This window comes from Meriones unguiculatus, chromosome 16, assembly GCF_030254825.1.
Source record: "Meriones unguiculatus strain TT.TT164.6M chromosome 16, Bangor_MerUng_6.1, whole genome shotgun sequence".
In the NCBI taxonomy this organism is placed as follows: Eukaryota; Metazoa; Chordata; class Mammalia; order Rodentia; family Muridae; genus Meriones; species Meriones unguiculatus.
The window spans coordinates 23,408,542-23,430,034 of record NC_083363.1 but is presented as its reverse complement, the minus strand read 5'-3'; the positions used below and the strand labels follow the sequence as shown (position 1 = coordinate 23,430,034).

The following is a 21,493-nucleotide window of genomic DNA, read 5'->3' as shown; positions in this document are numbered from 1 at the left end:
AGACTTACACATTGCAACAGGAAAACTCTAGACACTGGGGCTGGAGAGATGGCTCAGCGGTTAAGGTCCCAAGGCCCTCAGTTCCCAGCCCCACATCAGACAGCTCACATCCACCCCTTAGCCAGCTCTGAGGGAAGGCAAGGTCCAACGCCATCTTGTGGCCTCCGTGGACACCTGCGTTCACACCTGCACACATGTGTGTGTCCACATGTGTGTGCCCACATATCTACACACACACACACACACAAATAAAAACTAATAAAAAAGAATCATCTTAGAACATTGAAGAAACAGAAAGCAAGCAAAAGAAATTCAGGTTTGATTTAAGAGAGTGGGATTTCTTCTGAGTGAAGCAGAGATAATGAAAATGACAGTCTACTGAGCTCTGCTGCCTTGGCTGGTACCAGCTCATAGTCACAAGGAAATCGGTATGTGCAGGGGTCGGGCATAGCCAGGGCAAATGCAATGATTTGCAAAAGGTGCTTAAGACACTGCACATGGAGGGCCAGCAAAGCCGGCTGTGTCACAAGCCTTGAGTAAGCTCAGCACACAGCAAAGAGCTGCACCAGGTGCCAGAGGAGCTGGTCTGCAGGCCATGGCTGGAGCTCCAAACAAGGTGCGGCTGAACAGCAGACGGCAGATGCAGTGGCTGCTGGGAGAGGAGGCCCCTGGGGATGTGGGGTGGCTGGGGAGGGAGCACACACAGCAATCCCCAGGCTGGGTCTTGTGCTTCCTGTGCCTGGCGTTCCTCTGTGCCCGTTCACCCACATACCCCAGGAGGGCAGAAGCATGGCCTTTGGTTCGCAGCCTTAGGGCAGAGCCTTGGATGCACACGCATAGTGCAGAACTGCGGACTGCGTGAGGACTGACGCTGACGGGACAGACTCACTGTGGGGGCTGACTAGTCACACCTAGAACCCTCCCAGGTCCAGAGAGGGCTGAGTGAGCAGGGACTGCCCGTGCTGATGGCTGCACTCACAGTTGCTTCCCGGGGTTGAGCGAGCCGAGGTCCAGCTCCCTGTCGAACTCGGTGCGGATGTCCTCCAGGGACCCGTCGTCCCCGAAGCCTCCCCACTCGGTGTTGATGCACATCCGCCCCTCATCACCTTCCACCAGGTCAATGTTGCTCATGTCCTCCATGTAGCACGCATTGGTGCCCGTTCCTGGGAAGCAAACAGAGAGAACACTCAGAGGAAAGGGAGCCTGGCTGGGTAAGCCTGGGATACTCAGCTACCCTGAGTACTGAAACCACACACAGAGCCTTACTCTGCCCTGCTGGCTCTGGCCAGCATGAGCTCATGGGGAATGAGGCCTGCAGGGAAGGCCCACATGTGGAGCCCACACATGGATGGAATGGATGGAAAGTGGATGGATGGAGAGGAGGGTGATAGAGGTGGGAGGTGGAGGGATAGGGAGGAGGGTGATAGAGGTGGGAGGTGGAGGGATGGGGAGGAGGGTGATAGAGGTGGGAGGTGGAGGGATGGGGAGGAGGGTGATAGAGGTGGGAGGTGGAGGGAAGGGGAGGAGGGTGATAGAGGTGGGAGGTGGAGGGAAGGGGAGGAGGGTGATAGAGGTGGGAGGTTTCCCATCTCCCTGTGTTGCTTTGCAGCATGGGCAGAAACCCTCATGCTTATTTAGAATTTACTCAAACTCAGCCCCAAACTAGCTCCTCCCCCACCTCCAAAAAGCCAAGCCCATTGAGTTACCAATGATTACACCGACTTCACAGTTGGGATCATCATAAGCACAGGTCATCATGGTCCCCACAGTATCATTAACCAAGGCCAGGATGTCCACGCCCAGGCCCTGCAGAACACGAGGCCTCAAGGGGAGCAGTGGCGGGAAGCTGCACTTGCCCCTCTCCCCAAAAACACAGTGACCATCGCTAGACACTGCCTGCACGAAACAGGATTCGGGGTCTAGGGGAGGAGGGGGAGCTTGGCTCCTGCACTGAGGGGAATGGCTTCTGTAAAAGGGGGACCATAGGGACAGCCCCTGGATCTATCTCTGGAGGACCCAGCAGAAAACATGTCTGTCCTGGAAAAAAATGGTATTTCTAAGAAAAAATACGTCAGTCCTGTCCCCCAGGGCCCTACCAGCCAGCAGGCATGGCCATCTTTCCTACATGGGTTTCCTCTGCTGTCTGGTCAACTCCAGTTATAACACCAAGGTTCCCTCGGGTCTGGAGGATTGTTTCAAAGTGAGAAGAAAGACCTGGAAGGCGACACACCAAAACGTTCCTTTGGGACTGAGGATCATAGTTCCGAGTAGCACACTTGCCACCGTTCTAGAGGCTCAGTCACCAGCTCAGCCAGTAACTGGAATAGTTTAGGTTTTAAGTGCTTTGTTTGGGATTCTCTCTCTTTCTCTTGTTTTTGACACTATACAAATAATTTTAAGATATCAGCAAAAAAGTAGGTATAGAAAGTAGACTAGAGAGCTAGACCAGAAAGAGTGTTCTTTGGTATCTGTGTATGTGTTGGTTGGTTGCTTGGTTGGTTGGTTGGTTGGTTGGTTGAGTGGGTGGGTGGTTGTTTGGTAGGTTGGGTGGGTGGGTATGTGGGTGGGTGGTTGAATGGATGGTTGGGTGGTTGGGGGGTTGGGGGGCTATTTGGGTGATTGGGTGAGAGAACAAGAAATTGCCCAAAGGCTTGTGCATATGCTTTGCCATCACTATATTCTAGTCCAAGGTGGAGCTTAACCACAGCCACAGCTCAAGTCCTCCTGAGTGTGTGGTGCCTGGGGAAGCAGGAAGTAAAAGGTGGTGTGTCTCTGTGTCTCCAGAAGACCTGCCTACACTGTGCTCATCCCCAACACAAAGGGGCCTCCCACCCACCTCCACCCAGTTCTCCTTCCAGACAGGTGCAGCACAAAGAGGTTCCACACCAAGGTGAGCCTCTCACCTTGTGCTTCTTTATGGCTTTGGCTAGGCGGTCTACCACATCTGTGTCCTGGACTCCCCGGGCCTTGAACTTCTTGGTCCATGAAAGCAGGAAGCCCTGTGAGGATAGTTGCAGTCAGTGTAAGGAGGTGTTCAGGCTGGACCACAGCAGACAGCCCGTGCTCTGAGGTCCCATGGGCTCTCTTCTCTATGCTCAGTCACTCTGATTCCTTTGGGTTCATTTTCTTTCTGATTGGTGCAATTCCATGGCTTTAGGAGGTATAGAAGGGGCGTCAGTAAATTACCCAATTGGGGCAATCTATATAAGTACTACAAACAGTTATGAGTTTTTTTTGTTTTGTTTTGTTTTTTGAGTTTTGAGGTTTTTTTTGTTTGTTTGTTTGTTTGTTTTTTTAGTTTTGTTTTGTTTTGTTTTGTTTTCCTGAGACAAGGTTTCTCTCTGTAGCTTTGGCTGTCCTAGACTCACTCTGTAGACCAGGCTAGCCTCAAACTCAAGAGATCTGCCTGCTTCTGCCTCCCCAAGTGCGGGATTAAAGGTGTGTACCATACAACCCAGCTCAGTTGTGGGGTTTTTGTTGTTGTTGTTGTTTTATTTTGTAGTTTTTTTGCTTTGTTTTGTTTTGTTTTGTTTTGTTTGTGATGAGACTTGTCTAGATTTCAAAAACAAGTGAGACTCAGGAGACAGAGTCAAGTAGATGTCTGAGCCAGTCTGGTCTACAGAGTGAATTTCAGAACAGCCAGGGCTATACTCAGAGAAACCCTGTGTCAAAACAAAACAAAGCAAAACAAAACAACAACAGCAAAAAAGTGAGAAATGTGTAATTTGTCCTTCTGTGCCTGGCTTATTTCACTGAATTTAATATTCCTACACACTCCCACAAATGACAGACTGGATCCTTTTGATGGCTGAACAGTATTCCATTGTACATGGATGCCCTTTCTTAATCTACTAATCAGCCAAGAGACACTTGGGTTGATTCCATATCTCGAAAGGAGATTTTTTTTTTTTAAATGTTGCCTTGGGGGAATGGTTTAATAATTGTAACATCTCTTTATTCCTTATATCTCAGGCACAGGAAGCACAGTTGCTGAAGAGCCAGAACTCTGATTCACAAGATACCAGAACCTCAGGTTTTTCATTTATATAACAGAACACACTCACCCCTCTCTCACCCCCCACCCCACACTACCTCTGGCTGCACAGGGAAGTGATAAAGAAGTGACTCCTCTCACAATATCCTGGGGTAGGGTATTGCAGTATATATAAAATGCACAGAACTAGCATGGTGTTACCTTATAGAGACTTCCTGGAGAACTTAATTTCAACTTGGAAAAATGGTTCTCAAGTTGAGTGAATGGTCAGTTATTTACAAAGGGCATTTCTCACCTGAAATCGTAAGAAATTACAGGGTCTTTCAGGTGAGAAGAGAACTTGGAGGTTCACAGAATTGCCTAAAACCACCCAATTAGGAGCAGCTAAGCCCAAGCTTGCAAACTCTCCAGACACCCCTCTTCTAGTCCCCTAAATTATAGGTGAAGAAATAGAAACAGGAAAATAAATACTTCAGGAGCTCCAGACCACAGAGCTCAGACCCATTTCTCTGTGTCACGCTGCCACCGTGTGGCCACTGCAGGCCACTTCTGTCTTCACAGGCTAAGCAGACAGAGGAGAGAGGAAATGTCTTCCTTTTTTAGGTGCCAGGAGGCAAGCCAGCACCACATCTCCTGGGAGCCTAGAGATGTGTACTTAGGGCTTGCTGACTCCAGCACCCACCAAGCTCTCCTGACACCCAACTAAGGTGTTCTGCTCTGTAAGCACAGAATCAAGGCCCATGTCACCCAGTCCTCTGTCTCACGTTAGCAAAAAGCAGAAAGACCAACAGACCAGAATTTCATGCTGATCCAACCGTCTGGTCTTACCTCCTCCAACTTATTCTGTCTGCAGGGAAAGGAGAAGGTAAAGCCGAGGGGCAGCTTCTTGTGCGTCAGATCCTTGGTCTTCATGAAATCTGCCAGGCAGTCAGCTATGTAGTCAAAGAGCTGTAGGAAAGAGCACAGGTGGGGCTTACGTACAGCCTCTCACAGCCAATACCCAGGGGTGCCCCTCCTGCCAGTACCTCTGTGCCATTCCCACGGCTGATTTCGTTGGGCATTGGGTAGAACTGACTCTCCATTCGGACATTTTGCTTCCCCTCCTCAGAGACTTGCACCTTCAAGACCCGAAACTTGGATCCTCCAAGATCCAGGGAAAGGAATTCCCCGTTTTCTGTGAGAGACAAAAACAGTCACCATTCCGTGAAGATCTCACCTATGGTACAAGCTGGACACACGGCAAATGCTGTCCGGCATCACAACCCCCATGGGTGGGCGTCATCATCCCATTTGTTTGAGGGTCTGCACCACAGAATAAGGGGCAGAGCTGGGGTACAAACCTGAGCTGGCCTGCTCCTGCTCCATGTCCTCATGCTGGAGAGAGTGAGCAAGCTCACTGGGGAAAGGCACATGTGAACCCATTTTGTGAGGGGGGTCTGAGAAATGAGCCTTCAGAGCAGAGCCTATTCTCAAATGTATCTAGGAAGAAAGCTGTTACACCAGCCACCAGGGAAACTCAGATAAAGGCATGAGAAAGAGAAGGGATGGAGCAACAAGAAGCCCCAGTCCTCAGAGGGAAAAGCTCCAAGAGAGGAGGGCAGCAGGGATCAGGTGATAGATATCAGGGTGCCGAAGATACTTAATTTAAGGGGCGCACAATCTCTCCAACAGGAGCAGATGGTCTTGGCCTGGCCCAAGAAAGATGCTGCAAAAGGAGACACAGAATGATGCCTGGGCTGGGGGAGACACCCCACCCTGTAACACTTACACAGGACCCTTGCCAGTGTTGTTGGTGTCCGCTGTGCACGGGACATTTACCTGCTAACACTGTTAGACCCAGCAAGAGCCTAAATATAAGAAGGTATGAAGAGAACTCAGGAAACTAATAATTCATTGATGCAAAAACGCAAGAGACTCACTCTTCTTAACCATTGCAATGGGGTCACCCCTGCTGATCAGCTAGGAGTGGCACCGGGAGACAAAGAGCTTAGGTTTTTAAAAGACACAAGGTGGGAATCTCCTGGGATTGACTTCTTGGCAAGTTAGGATTGGAGGAAGTGTCTAACTTTTAAAATAATTGGTTAGTTCTGGTCACCCTTAGGTCTAGTCAGCCCTGTCGTAAATGTCTGATCTTCAAGTCAGTTTGGAATTTCCTGCTATCCACAGTTAAATGTGGGGGGGTGATTAACTCATCCCATGTCTGTTCTGAGGAGTGGGGGTTACAGGCTTTGGATCAAAGGTCAGGAGAAGGATTGGGGCCATTTGGCCCAGTTTCCAAACAAAGCCCATCTCACTGGCGCCAGACGGTGATTTTTTCTCCATTTAGTAGAGATCTCTGCTTGTTCTCTTCCTTATCTCTGCCCTCACAGATGGCTAATGTCAGGAACTTTTACATTCCTTGGTTCTCTGGAGAAGCACTAAGAGGCTTTAATTAACAAGGGCCTAAAACTTGCAAATATAAGTTATAAGGCAATTAAAAGAAATATAGGTTACAAAGTTAGTCTGATTCTTTCAACACGAGCAGTGTTTACCAAGAACTATGTGTGCCTGCGGAGTGGTGAATGCCAGGTGTACACACAGAAAAGAAACCCCATGCCTGCAAACCCAAAGAGCAGTGTCTGATGTCACACAATGGCAGCCTCAGCTACTGGACACCAAGGGTGCTGACAGTCTATCACACCTAACGAACCATGAGCTCTGACACAGAAGAACATCTCTAGCAGACATAGAAAGTGGAAGACACAGGGAAAAAGCTCACCAGCCCAGTTCCCCCAAAGCTGAGTTCATGGAGGTCCCCGCTTTAGGATTTCCATGAGATGAGATTCGGTGTGTCTCCTTCACAGTCCCCATTCCTGCACAACAAACATGCCAGGACTGTGGCCCAGAGGTTTCTCTAGTCTGGAAAGCCAAGAGTTAAAAGCTGAGGCTAAGCTTACCAGAACAGGGCTGTGCAAACTGTCACACACATGTCTGTCTGTGAACCTAGCTAGCAAAGCAGCTGAGTCAGTGGGAGGGCCTGGAACTCTGCATTTCTGAACACGCCTCCAGCTCACCAAGATGTCAATCATTTATAGACCCAGCCAGCTGGATTGTTGCTTCAGTGGAAGCATCTAGCGATTATCTCCCTAGATTAGCACTGAAAGGAACCCGAGGGAGTGGTTTAAGGTCTATTACTGGGCCAAGGAATCCAGGCACAAAATCCCTATTCACTTATCACATCCGTCCCCAGCAAGAGGCACTCCTGTAATACCAGCGGGAGAGCCATGCAGACATTCACAGAGCACCCATTCCGTATCAGTGCCAGGTGCCAGGAGGCCAAAATGACAGGGTGTGAGCGCCCTGGGGAGCTTATCAGAAGTACAGTGCTAGATAGGACATAACGCGCTGCTTAGGAAGCTGGGGTGGGGTGAGTGCCTGGGAGGTTGGTTGGGGGTTTGGGTTGCACATGAAAGGTGAGAGCCCTCCAGTTCCCCACAGAGGTAAGACAAAGTAGAGTGTTAAGGGGGAGTCAGGCAGGCAGTGGGAGCTGGGGGAAGTGTGGGGCAGGGGATAGTGTGGAGGGTGGGAGATTGGGGGGCCTGGGATTGAGTCACAGAAGGTGAGGATGAGCCACAGAGAGAAGAGTTTAAAGAAGGGAAGAGCAAATCTGATTGAGGGTTTTGAAAAAGGCCTCCAACCAGAGGAAACTGCCCTGCAGCAGGAATGGGAGGTGGCAAGCTGAGAACCAGTTAGTGTCAGCCCCTCCCCTGTCCCCACATCAAACCCTTATCACTGTGCAAACACCTCACTCCCTGGTGACTCAAGGTGTCATTTCATGAAAACCATGTTGGTACGATCCCTTCCACGTGGTGTGACTCTAACCCCAGAGGAATGACTTCCTGGACCCTGGGGGAGGGAGGCTCTGCCCAAGCAGAGCAAGAGAATGGGGAGGGGGGTTGGGGGCAGGGGGATAAGAAGGGCCTTTCAGCAATTAATTAAGAAAGCAGCCTTCCTCTTCTGGGCTTCAGGGAGGGCTCAGCTAGTAGTGATTGCTGCCAAGGATAAGGACCTGAGTCTCCTCCCCAGCACCCTAGTAAAAAGCAGGCACAGTAGTGCATGTCCTTAATGCCACCACTGGGGAGGCAAAGACTGAGGATCCCTAGGGTTTGGTGGCCATCCAGCTTAGCCAATCAGTGATCACTTGGTTCATAAGAGACAAATCAGGTGGAAAAGCAATAGAGGAAGTCACTGATATCAACCTCTGAATTCCATACTCCCATGCACACACCACACACCACACACACACACCATGTGTGCACCTATACGAACACAAGTATGCACAAAAACAAAGCAAACAAACAAAAAAAGAACAGCCTTTCAAGAGGGGGAAGGTCCTCAGAAACTGGGTTCCCTTCCCTAAATAAAAATAAAATAAAATAAAATAAAATAAATAAAATAAATAAAAAAGAAAGGAAAGAAGAAAAGACAGAGAGAAAAAGGAAAGGACATGACTGCCCCTGGGTATGGTGGAGGAGAAGGTTTAGCATAGACATGTGGGAGAGTCCAGAGTGGACATGACCCTGAACTGGGCCATGTGGAAGAGGGAGAGGAGAAGGGAGGGGGGAAGAGAGGAGAACCAGGCGGAAGCAGCCAGGCTACCCCAAGGTACAAAGGGCATGGGTAACCAAAATGGTTGGATTATACAGGAAGGAGCAGCCCAGCCCCCGGGCTGGAGAGTTCAGGGTAGGAGGCAGGGTTAGCCAGCCAGGAGGGCCCTGTGACAGGGACTGGGGAATGCAGGGAGAACCTGCTGGCCAGCACCCACTTTTGTCCCAGATTTGAAACCTAACACTCCCTAAGCCACTGCTGGAGCCTGTACCTCAGCTCCTTTTCCATTTCTAAGTACAGTGCCCCCTAAGGGCACCCTGAGGTCAAATACATAGATTTTTGGAGACCCATATTCCCCAGAGGAAGGTATGGAACCATGTCTAGAAAGTGCCTAGGTGCATTCAAATCTCATGCTGTAGTAAGTATGAAACCACCCGTAGCCCCTGTCAACCTGGTCTGAGAGAGCACATCGGGGCTTTGAGACTCATCCCGAACCCCACCAAATGGTGGAGGCAAAGGTCAAAGAGAACATTCGCTTCATGGAAACAAAGAGTCACTCCGTGGTTGTCCCCGCACTGCCTGGGTGGCTGGCACAGAGGCAGGTGCCACAAAGCACTCACTCTGAGGGTTTTGGCCCTGGTGAACTTTCTGACTTGGCGGCCACTGAGGCTCAGCAATCACACCTCAGGCAGGTTCAGAGCAAGGAGAGCTACAGAGAGTAAGCAGACCCAGGAGGATTTTACCAAACAAGGATTAGGAGAGGTTAGTTTCTTTGGTTCTGTTGGTAATTACGAAACTACTAAGCCAGCTCACAGAACTATGGAGAACTGGGGACATTTAAAGGATTTGTATGTGTGTATGAATGTCAGTGCACACGTGCCACAGCACATGTGCAGAGGGGTCAGGGGATCACCTGGGGTGTTGTCCCCTCTTTCTGCCTTGTCTGAGGCAGGGTTTCCTATTGGCTTCTGTGTACACAGGCCAGCTGAATCAAGCACTTCCAGCAATTCCCTCATCTTTCTATACTCATCAGCTAAGGAAGACTAAACTCAAACCACAGTGTCCGAGGCTGAAAATCAAACACCGGCACCTAGACACCTCATCCCATACTTGTATCTGCCCTTCGTGCACATCATGTCTACCAAATCATTTACTACCCCTGACACTACCTAGAGCCCTCACTCCCCTCTCCCCTCTGAGGATGGTATTAAAGCCACAACCAGTCAACCCTTTTTTTGAGCTTCATGTTGTCCTGTGTGTGGACACATTGACAAAACTGAAAGTTTTCTCCTGAGGCTCTGTCAGTTGTCATTCAATTCAGGAAGTGTAAGGGGGCAGTCTTCAGGGGGAAGCAGAAAGTCCCTGGCTCTTCCTGACAACCTACAATTTGGCACAATATTCTGACCACTTTGGTCCTATGGTTTGCCAAGGGTATCTGATTATCAGAGAGTCCAGACCTGGGCAGCCAGGTACCACAAATGGCATGGCACCGTGTCACGTAATAAGCGATCATCAGAAGATGGTGATACAAGGTGTGTGTCCTGGATTGAAGAGAAGGAAGCTGCAGAATTTGGGGGCCTCATCGCTAACCTTTGTGAAGCAGTCCCACAGCCACCAGACTACCCAAGGCCACTTTCCTTGCTTTGGAGCCACACCCAGCACATGGTAGGAGAACTTAGCCCTGGAACTCCTCACCACCCCACACACACCCTATGAGTCAGATGTCAGGTGGCCCTGGGTGACCTTTCAAGGACCACAGTCCCCGAAGCACTCCTCTAGTGTCAGAGGCAGGGCGCAGATATCAAAGTAGGGTTGTACCTCTTCAAATTCTATGTGCCTCTAGGTCAGCCGTTCTCAACCTGTGGGTCGAGAACACAGGTATTTACATTATCATTCATAACAGTAGCAAAATTACACTTATGAAGTAGCTACAACAGAACCGTATGGGAGGCAGCAAACATGTGCTGTAGTAAAGGGCCGGAGCAGTAGGGAGGCTGAGAAGCACTATTCTGGGTAGTGCACTGCCCACAAGCACCCACCTGCAGGAAAGGATGTGATGTCTCCCCCATCGCCATCTCAGGGCCTTTCATGCTGCTAGCCAAGCTACTTTGACCTATGCATTGGCCCCAAAATCCTGTTAACTCAATCCAAGGTCCCCTAAGTATGCCCCAAGCTTCTGAGCACTGATACCCTGAAACCAGGGAAGCCTCTTGCTTCCCAGAGAGACCCAGCAACAGCAGTCACCCCATGATATTCTGGGAGAACCACATGACAGAGAGGCCTTCCACAATGGCACTATGTGCTCAAAGAAAACCACCACTTTTTTTTTTTTTATCTTATGGCTTGCTAGAGTAGCAATTGGAGAGCTAGGGGGTGGGGAAGGCCCATGGCTCCTGCCAGAGAGCACTAGGCTATGGTGGTGGGCCAAATAATGCCCCTCCTCAACCCCAGAGGCCCACATCCCAATCTCTGGATCATACTCCTGTGTTAGGGCACATGGCAGAGGAGAGCCAAGGTTGCACACTGCAGGCAGAATTAGAATTTCTCATCAGCTGATCTTTATGTTGAGAGATTGGCATGGGTTTTCTCAGAAGGCCTGATGTAATCACAGGGACTTCAGATATGGAAAAGGGAGACAGAAGGCCAGAGTCAGAGAAAGATCTGAAGACAGTGTTGGCTTTGAAGATGGAAAGGGGCACAAGGCAAGGAATGTAGGTGCTTCTAGAAGCTAGAAAAGGCAAAAAAATGGTCTTCCCTTAACTGCCCCCAAGGTCTCCAGAAGGAATACAGGCCTGCTGGCAACTTGACTTTAGCCCAGTGAGGCCTAGTTCAAACTTCTAGCTTTGTGAACTATGGCACAATTGTATTATGTTGATCCACAATATCTGTGGGAATATCACTGGAGTCTCTAGGGGCCGTGTTTAGGAGCTGTCGCAGATAGGTTGATCTTACCCTCAGACAAACATGGAACCCAGGTCCCAGTGGAGACTGCTGGGGCCATCATCTGGGGCTGGATGGACTACCTCAGAGTCCCTGAGCTCAACCCCAAGAGCAGAAGAACAACAGAAGCCCAATGCACAGGAGCTGAGAATGTGGCTCGGTGACAGGGACTTGTCCAGCATGGCCAAGGCCCTGGGTCTGATACCCAGTGAGCGTATGGACAGGTCAAGTTCTCTCATCTGACAGATGAAAAAAATTGGCTAAGCGCTGTCTGAAGTCACGAAGGTGTGACAGAGCTGGGCCTGGAGCTGGGTTCCTTGGGTGGCCACTTCATTACTTCACCACATGCTTCCTATCACCACTCACTATTTCTAGCCTGGAAGCTGAAGGCCCAGGAGAGAAGGCCTCATTCCATTACTCAACATGTGTCAGAGGCCAGTGTTTGGTAAGCACTCAGAACAGTGCAGTGCCTAAACCCTGGCATCTGGAGACTGTCCCCACCACTGTGACAGGGTCCTAACAAGCCCCTAGTCCAGGACTGGGCACTTCCCTGAGAGGCAGTGTTGCTCTTGGGCTCCACCTGGAAGATTAAGGTGACGCTTACAGGAGCAAAAGGGGGGGACTCTTCAGCAGGGAGGCAAATGGAATGAGTGAGGACACAGTCCATGGGCAGAGGAAAAATCAAAGGGTCCCTGCCTGTGGACCCCAAAAGTGCCCAGTTAGCACGACTGAGGCAGAGGGATGTGGGGAAGGAGGGACAGGGGCAAGCAACAGGCACTCACCAGCTAAGGTATGGGAGGGAGGGAAGGGGTCCCGGCCAGCCTGAGCCCCACTTACCTGAGCCATCGGGAATGGCCCTGACAAACGTGGGCAGCATCTTCACTGAGGCAGTGGGGTTGGTGTCCTTCCCCAGGCCTTTCTCCATCTCGGCCTGGAACCGGGCCATGATGTCCAGGAGGGTGTCATCTGAGAGCCGCATGTCATACAGGAACCTGTCCACCTGGAACACATGCGGGTTGGCCAGGGTTGGCACTGCAGGTGCTTGCCCTCCCAGCTGAGGCTGTGAACTCAGGTCTACCAAGGACTACGCTCCTGACTGCGGACGGCTTTGCCATGAGCACGCCTCGGGACAAGGCAGGGGAGGGGAGAACAGAATGGGAGACTAGAGAGGGCAGACTGGAAGAAGTGGCACCCCACTTCAGTCGGGGATGATGGTGCTCGAGTATCTGCTCCCCAGTTCAGGGCCTCCCCACTGTCTCTCTGATGGGAGGATTAGCTCTGCCTCAAAGCTCAGGTTTGTGCACTTCTCTCTCTCTCTCTCTCTCTCTCTCTCTCTCTCTCTCTCTCTCTCTCTCTCTCTCTTTGAGACAGGGTCTCATCATGCAGCCATGTAGATCAGAGTAGCCTAGAAACTTGCTAAGTTGCCCATATGGGCCTGAAACCAGTTATCCTCCTGCCTTTGCCTCCTGAGCAGGATTGCACGTATGTGTCACCCTGCCTGAGTTACCACGGAAGCTTTCTTCCAGCCAACTGATAGATCCAAACATTTCTTTGCTTATTGGATGCTAAGAAACTTAGAAACAAATTTGATTTCCAATTGTAATCTTTTTCTAAATTTCTGTTTTAGTTTAAGTGAGGTAGTGACGTTATCCTAATTCAGATGAAGTTTTGTTTTACTTTTTGAGACAGAGGCTCACTAACTAGAACTCTAAGTTTTAAAGCCATGGTGGCACATATCTGTGATTCTAGCACATAGGAGGTAGAGTAGGAAGATCAGGAGCTCAGGATCATCTTTGGCTGTAGAGGGAGTTCAAGGTCAGCCTGGACTACAGGAGCCTCAGAACACAAAACAAATCATGTCAAATTGTCATTGGAAATGAGATGTCATTTAAGTAACCAGGATTGAGGCAGAGGAGCATTGCTCCAAAATATGTGAAGTTATACAATCACTGTGATGATTCAGTCTCCTTATGGTAACATGTCACGTTAAGAATGGCAATAAAATGTCTCAGTCAATTGCTAATTCTCAGGCTCCTGAGGATGGATTATAGATCAGCAGGAAGAAACAGCTTGTTACATTTGCTGGGCATTATCTCCTCCCATTCAGATCCCAGGCAGGCCTGATTCCAGGCACACTCCCAGAAGGAGAACACTATTCAAGTCAGAAAACATGTGTTGCATTCTTCAAAGTGTTTTTTCGCATGTCACTCTACGAAACTTCCACGACCCTTTAAGGTGACCAGATAAGGCCAAATTTCAGTTCATAGCTGAAGATGAGGCAGGCAACAATCAGAGCCCTGATAGCATAATGGACCTAGACTATGAACTCCACAGGCATACCCACAAGCCCCATAGACAAACTGTACCAACAAGCATCTTACACACCTTTGTTCTGGACACAAGGGACAGTCTTCTTCAGCTAGGCCTCAGAGGACAGAACGACCCAATCAAAAGGCCCAAGATGATGAAATGGCCCCTTGACTCTGGGGCCTGGAAGGGGTCAGCCAGCAGAGAGTGCAGAAAAGTATCAGAGGACAATTGAGCTTTTAGCATGTGTGAGAAGTTAGGAAGTAACCAGGTCATGCTTCATTAGGGCTTCCTGCTTGGCTGCTGATGACTAATCATTTGGCACAAACTTGCACAAATGGAGAAAACTGGGTAGAAAGGACATGACCCAAGTAATTGGGGCAGAGGGAGGATGGAATGCCCTATGTGGGAACTCAACTGGATCCTTTACTGTCCCGCCAAAGCCCCCAGACAGAGCCCTGAACCTACTGCTCAGCCTGAGCATAAAGAGTTTCTCCAGACATCCAGACAGCCTTCTCAGATATGTCATGGGGGAGGGGTGACAGGTAAGCGGCCATCTAAGGACCATTTAGCATCTTGAGTCACTGGTGCTCTTTCAGTGAGCATGAGTCATGGAAGAATGTCAAATTAAGGGTTTTTGTTTGTTTATTCTTTGTACCTTCTTAAAACAGTAGCTAGGAGGGATGGTAAGATATATGTTGGGACCAAAAAGAAAAAGCACCATCTTCAACCCAGACAGATACATGTACCAGACACAAGGACGTGAGTGGCAGGAACCCAAGCCCATTTCTTCAGAGACCCCCAGCCAAAAGGGATAGGAGAGCCAACAAGCTTTGGAGCCTCAAATCTCTAGTCTGCTCAGTTATAGAAGGAAGGAGCCTGGAGGGGCCGGAAAGATCACTCAGTCCAAAGGTCTCATCCTACAAACTGAACCATAATCAGGTTCCACACTTTGATTTACTGACTTGACTTCTGAAATTTACTCTCAAAAAATTAGCCAAAAAAGAGAATAATAAATATATGCCACTGTTCATTGTAGTGGTTATTTTGTTGTTGTTGTTGAAGGAATTTGGTTTGTATGCTCAGTTAAATCAGGAAGCAATTTCAGGGGAGAACCTGAACATGATTGTTTTGATATATTAATATTTTAACTGTTGGAAAGAATAAACATTCTTTGAAAGTTTCCAAACAACCAGCAAGAGGGAAAGTGAAATGCCATTGAGTTCATGTACTTAATGGACTACAAGGAAATCTCCACATTTCTGCAATGTTGACTTACTAAATTCTAAATACACACACACAGACACACACACACTGAAAGCCCAGTCTTCCTCATTCTAATGAATGAACCATCTGTGGGTCAATGACCAGGTCCAACCCAGCATTATCAATAGGTCAAATATGTCAATATATTGAACTGGAAATGAATGCCAGGCCTTCTTTTTGTCTTAATGTCATTTTGAAATTTTTCAAACATGGTGCAAGGATCTGAGGAGTAATCTTTGCAAGGGGACGTGTCCCAGGACCTTGACAACTCCAGAGGCAGGAAGTGTGCAAATGGTCGGGCAGGAGCCACTACACGTGGTAATTCCACTCTGACAATGCTCTTTGCCTTTGGACAAGCTGATTTGACCTGCGGAGGAATGTCCTCCAAGCTGTGACTCAGACCAGCTACAAACCTGTCTACCCACAAGCCCAAAGGACCGGCTAGACTCTTGCTTAGGGAGGCTTCTGGCGGTTGCTGACTTTCTAGCTTTCTGTGGTGAGGGGGGAACTCAACCCAAGTATTGAACAAAGCTGGCCCTTCTTCCAGAGAATCCGGAATGTATTAGTGGAGCCTGTCCCCATGGTGGTAGACACACATGCCCCAGCTTTATCCTAGCCTAGAGCAAAAGGCCAGCCACTGTATGGAGTCAGGGAAATGATGGGACTTTGCAACCTAAAGGTTCCAGTCTCAAAGATTCACTTGGGGTAGCATCTCTGCCCAGCAGGTAGAAACAGAAAGTGAGTTCTGAGGCAGGGCTGCAAGGACTTTAGAGCCAGAGCAGCCAGCACATGACAGGCTGAAACAGTTGTTAAAGTGATGGGTTTCTGCTCTTCAGCCTCCTGCTGGCTCTCGTGGGAATGTAGTCAGTGGGAGTTTACCCACCAGTACAGGAGGGCCACAAGGGGCAAACTTCTCTCTCATATTTCAGAAAGCACTTTGAGGTCTAGCAGAGGCATCTGCCATTTTCAGCTTCATCCCCACTTTGCTTCTAATGCCCGGGTGACCTTGGCGGAGTCTGGCTGCCCAGAGAACTCCTGTTATCCATCGAGAAGCTGCATGCCTCCTCCTTGCAGTTGCCAGCAGCCAGTGAAGCAGGCTGGGCTCATTTTAGCTGCCAGGAGAGAATCCTGATTTCATCAGCCAATCACAGCCTGGTGCAAAGTAGCCAGAAGTCCACACCATTATTAATAGGATACCACCGGCCAATGGCACATGCTTACCAAAAATACAAGTGTATTAACATTTACATCTCAGCCAAACCTAATGGCTTGTGATCCCAGATACCTGGGAGAATGAGGCAGCAGTAGCCTGAGACCTGTGTGGACCATATAATAAGACCCTGTATCAAAATAACAAAATAAACATGTATTTCTCTTGGTGTCCCTATTTTATGTAATTTCAAACACATAAATAATCAGACATGCTTTTAAAAGTCTTGCTTCTTTACAAATGACTCACCTTCATTGTGCCTCACCCCTAAATGGCCCTGAATTGGGCACAAAGTTCGTTGAGTTTTCTAAAGACTTTCATATTCCATATTTGCCAAGAGGCTTTGACTGAAAGGCAGGACTCGGTACAGTAAGGAATGTGAGAGACTCGCTACCTTTCTCCTCTGAGACTGTCATTAGTATTGGCTCCCAGTAGCTTTTCTAATAAAGTCGCTTAAATACTCTTTCCTTTCCATGCTGGGGCTTGAATCCAGGACCTCACACCAGCTAGGCAAGCACTCTGCCCCTAGAGACATACCCCCCTCCCGCCCCAGCGCCTTAATCCCTTTTGATGTTGAGAGGCAGTCATTTGGGTCTGTCAATGTAGACTGGGCCAGATACCTCAGCCTCGAGAGTCCTCACCTTCTTGATCTGATCCTCCTTCAGCTTGGTGAAGTAAAACGCCATCAAGTGTACCGCAAACATGTTCCCCGAGTTTGGTTGTCCCTGGGACAGGCAGAGATTTCCGTCCAGTCGCTGTGAGTGCTGCACACCTCTAGTTCAGGCTGGGAGCTCGGTGCTAGAACTAAATACTTGCAGCTGCTCGGATCAATGATTAAACTTCCCTCGTCGCTGGTCCCTCCCTCTGCCACACACTCAGAGGCTCTGGTGGGAGCTGCAGGCCAGCCGAGAGGGGGAGGTTGGGGACTAATGGGCTACTTGACTATTTGAGAACGGGGCACCACAAAATCTTGTTGCTAGGCAACACACTCAGGCCTCTGTTGCAAGCCCACTCAACCAGGAAAAATCTTGTGACAACTTAAGGCATAAAACAAAGCCAACTTTAAGCAGTAACTCCTAGTTCCATGGTTCCTCTCTTCTCCAGCAAGCAACAGAACTGCAGATGCCCAGGCCCTCTAGGCACAATTTTGTTTGTTTTTGGAGACAGGGTTTTTCCGTGTAGCCCTGTCTGTCCTGGAACTCACTCTGTATACCAGGCTGGCCCTGAACTCAAAGATCTACCTGACTCTGTCTCCCAAGCACTGGGACTAAAGGCGTGTGCCACCACTGCCCAGATTCTGAGGCACCATCTTAATTGAGACTGAGCAGTGTACTGGTCTCAGATCCCAAAAATGCTGAGATGATTCCTCTACTATGGTTAATGAAAAGCAATCAATGCTCAACAGTGGTAAGCCAAGTTTTTGAATTAAAATTAATTTAAAAGAATTAAAATGATAAGGATCTTCCAAGGTCAATCCTATATGGATAGGCATTTAGGGAGCAGTGGTAGTTCCATGTCTATAAAACCTCTAGCCAGTGGTGGTGGTGCATCCTTTATTTCACAGGGAGTAACTTGGGGCTGGTGTGTGTGTGTGTGTGTGTGTGGTGGAGGTATTAAGAAAGAATAGAGGCAGCCGGGTGTACACCTTTAATCCCAGCACTCGGTTGGAAGAGACAGGTGAATCTTTGTGAGTTCAAGGCCAGCCTAGTCTGCAGAGCCAGTTCCAGGACAACCAGAGCTCCACAGAGAAACCTGTCTCAAAAAGTCAAAAAAAAAAAAAAAAAAAAAGGAAAGAAAGAAAGCTGCCACCAGGCCTTGCTGGAAGTGCCAGGTGGGAAGGGTATGCAGCCATGAAGACACCTGGTTTTCTTGCCAACCTTTACACTCCTCCCAGTCACTGGCTGGTTAGTGAATTCAGGAAGACTAGCATTAACAGCCACTACCGCGGATGGGGGACTTAATTACCGTGTCTTAGAGACGAGAAAGCTGGCCCTGAAAGGCTAAATGGCTCACTTGAAATCACAGTTGTAAATGCTTCAGCCAGGAAGCAAACAGAAACTTGATTCCAGGGCCCAGCTCGTGACCAGTGCATGACCACTGTCAAACTCGTCTTCATCCACCCAGGGCTCACTCGGTAACTACTGAGACCCTGCTGGGTGGAAGTTTCAGCTAATTTGGAAAACAAAACACAGGACAACACTTCAACAGACCCTTCCCAATAGGAAATGGGTTTTCTTGAAAAACAAATTCCTGACTCTATTCTCCCAAACACGAAGAAAATGTGCTGCAAAATTAACAGCTAACTAGATGGCTACGGGCACCCCAGTGTCTACAGTCTTCCACTGTACAGGGGTCCTCTGAATAGGCTGTGTCATCCTGGTCAGCTCATAGCTTCAGCTTTGCCTGCTTTTCTGCTGAACAATCTTATCAATCAAAGCAGTGACTGACCACTGCCTGGGCAGGGGCAGCTGCCTCTTTGGAAAGCACCGGAAGTCTGGCTAGGCCAGTCATGATTAGATGATTATATACTTTCCACAGACTGACATAACAACCTCCCCAGGTGGAGAAACCTCGACCCTTGCTGTCTGTTTACTCCCAAACTATGACTTTTATCTCCTTTGCTTATCACACAGCAAACAAAAGGTTAACCTTCAGTTTCAACTCAGTCCCCCAAAACGCAGAACTCCTGGTACTCAGAAATGTTCTCAGACAAATCCTGGGCAGGCTGCCTGCCCAGGAATGGTCCAGTTCCTTAATTCCATCTCAAGTGCCTGTGCGCCAGCTAAGGTCATCTGCTCCAGGCTGGCATATGAGATTACAATGGGCAGTGGGCAGAAAGAAACCAATCATAACCACAGGTCCCTGCAGTCTCCAGCTGCCCGAGACAGGCCGGCAGCCTTTGGAATTTCACTGAGGCAAAGGACACCAAAGGCTATTCGTGTTATATGACACGCCAGTCTGACCTAAGCACACCAGCATTGTCCAGGTGTGAGCTAGCTGAGTAACCAGAGGTTTAAGGATTACTAAAGATCATGTGATCATAGATCACCAGCGTCATCTAGACAGACTCTTCATTTTATAGTACCGAGATACAATAATTGGGTTGGCTTGCCATTTTCTCATGGACTATTCCTTGTTATGGACTTTGCTTAAGGTCACACGTGAGTGTCATCACTGTTGTAATAGCTAATATGTATTGTCCTCTTGACCCAGCACCTCAGTATAGGAAGAGAAGCTCTCTATACACTCACGCCCATTTCTAACTCTACCTAAATATGCTAGGAATAACTTAAAAAAAATATTTATACAACATTCTGCTTGCATGTGTGCCTGCATGCCAGAATAGGGAACCAGATCTCTTTAGAGATGGTTGTGAGCCACCATGTGGTTGCTGGGAATCGAACTCAGGACCTTTGGAAGAACAGCCAGTGTTCTTAGCTTCTGATCCATCTCTCCAGCCCCCTAGGAATAACCTCTTGAATTTGGTCTTCAGGCTGAAGAGACAGCTCAGTGGTTAGAGTACTTACAACTCTTCAGATGACCTGAGTTCAGATCTCAGCACCCACATGGTGGTTCACACATACCTGTAACTCCAGCCCCAAGGGATCTCATGCTCCCTTCTGGCTTCCACAGGCATGTACACAAGTAGCAAACATTCACACAGACAACATACACGTTTTTAAAAATTTGGTCTTTATCAAAGAATTAAAATGATAAGGATCTTCCAAGGTCAATCCTATATGGACAGGCATTTAGGGAGCAGTGGTAGTTCCATGTCTATAAAACCTCTAGCCAGTGGTGGTGGTGCATGCCAGCTCTGGGGAGACAGATGCAGGTGGATCTCTGAGTTTGAGGCCAACCTAGTTTACGGAGCGAGTTTCAGGACAGCCAGGGCAATAAAGAGAAACAAAACAAAACTCCCCAGATTTCTAAAGCTTTCCAATAGGAAAATCTTAGCATAACACTTGTGATGGTCTCTCAGCAAGCTGTGCCTTTCCACTATATCCTACAAATGCTTGCTTCTAGAGATACAGTCTCATGGAGCCCTGGTACTCTGGAATTGGTATTTAGACCAGGCTGGCCTCAACTCAGAGCTCTACCTACCTCTTCCTCCTGGGTGCTGGGATTAAAGGTGTGTGCAACCATGCTGAGCTCTAAAGGTATTAATTTGATGTAAACACAGAGTGACTGCACTTTGACAACGGTTTGGGGCAGAGTCTGATGACATGTGGACACATAGTAATCTTTCAAAAGGCCGGCTGACGTGCTGCAGGTGTGGACTTGTCCACAGACATAATCTGCAAAGCACTAAGTCACGGGTTATCAATGGCAGCCAGATATGTACTAACCACATTTCTTTTAAGTCTCCCAGATCTTTAGTGACAGAGCTGAGGTCAATATCCTCAGTCCACACCTCATGCTGAGGTTCAGAGGAATCCACAATAATCCACAAAGGGCTCTAAGGCAGGTATTTCAAAGCCCATTAAAAAACTACAGGGGCTATGTTTCAGAAAGGACACAATCATAATTATGATGAAATGCACACGGGGAAATTACCACAAGCCCACACAAAAAGGTGACACGTCACACCTTAACAAGTCCAAGCTGCTCTCATGGTGACAATTTAAGCTCAGATCCACCCAGGTTCCTTGGTAGCAAGTATCTCCAGGGTCATCTGCTAAACCACAGAGCCCTCCTGTCCTTCACTGCCCATGAGAAGCTTGGAGAACCGTAACTTGCCATTTGTTAAAGCCCCACTGTCGGCTTCAGTTCATGGGAATTTTATGAGACCACATGGACAAGAGAGACTGCACATGTTAAGTCAGAGAGGAAAGCACATTCTAGAAGCTAGACTTCCCAGGCAGGATATCTGAAGAATCACATCTCCTAGGCACTTCAGTCCTTCACTCAGGGGCAAGGGAGGAAGAGGACAAAGGCCCGAGATGAAGGCTGTCATCTCAGGAAAATGAAATGCCACCCCGGTGAGGGGCACCTAGGAAAGGCCGAGTGACTACCATAGTGTCTGGCTGTGCCCCTCTGGGGTCAGGTTCAATCCAGCACATGCTAAGGAAACTGGCTTAGTTCTCAGAATGACCTGAGTCCCATTCTCAGCCAGAATGGCCCAAACCTTCAGGCTCACTTAGGAAATGCTTGCAGTGGACAGGCTGCCACTCATCAGCCCAGTCACT

General features: G+C 48.7%; 1 protein-coding gene across 3 annotated transcripts in view; it reads right to left on the bottom strand.

Moving 5' to 3' along the window:
• The window catches only part of Hkdc1 (hexokinase domain containing 1), a 38,447-nt gene extending 21,335 nt beyond the window's left edge, over positions 1–17,112 (bottom strand). Inside the window, exons 1-7 of one of the 3 annotated variants that reach the window (XM_060369462.1) lie at positions 16,946–17,112; positions 12,359–12,521; positions 5,020–5,168; positions 4,823–4,942; positions 2,904–2,999; positions 1,707–1,806; positions 980–1,163 (exon numbers count right to left, since the gene is read on the bottom strand). In XM_060369462.1, the coding sequence (XP_060225445.1) occupies positions 980–1,163; positions 1,707–1,806; positions 2,904–2,999; positions 4,823–4,942; positions 5,020–5,168; positions 12,359–12,521; positions 16,946–17,008 (875 nt within the window). In that variant the 5' untranslated portion in view covers positions 17,009–17,112. Of the gene's footprint in view, positions 1–979; positions 1,164–1,706; positions 1,807–2,903; positions 3,000–4,822; positions 4,943–5,019; positions 5,169–6,752; positions 6,873–6,930; positions 6,972–12,358; positions 12,522–16,945 lie in introns of those variants that run through there. The other 2 variants (XM_060369464.1, XM_060369463.1) reach the window with 2 other exon arrangements.
• Between the last annotated feature and the right edge of the window lie 4,381 nt (positions 17,113–21,493).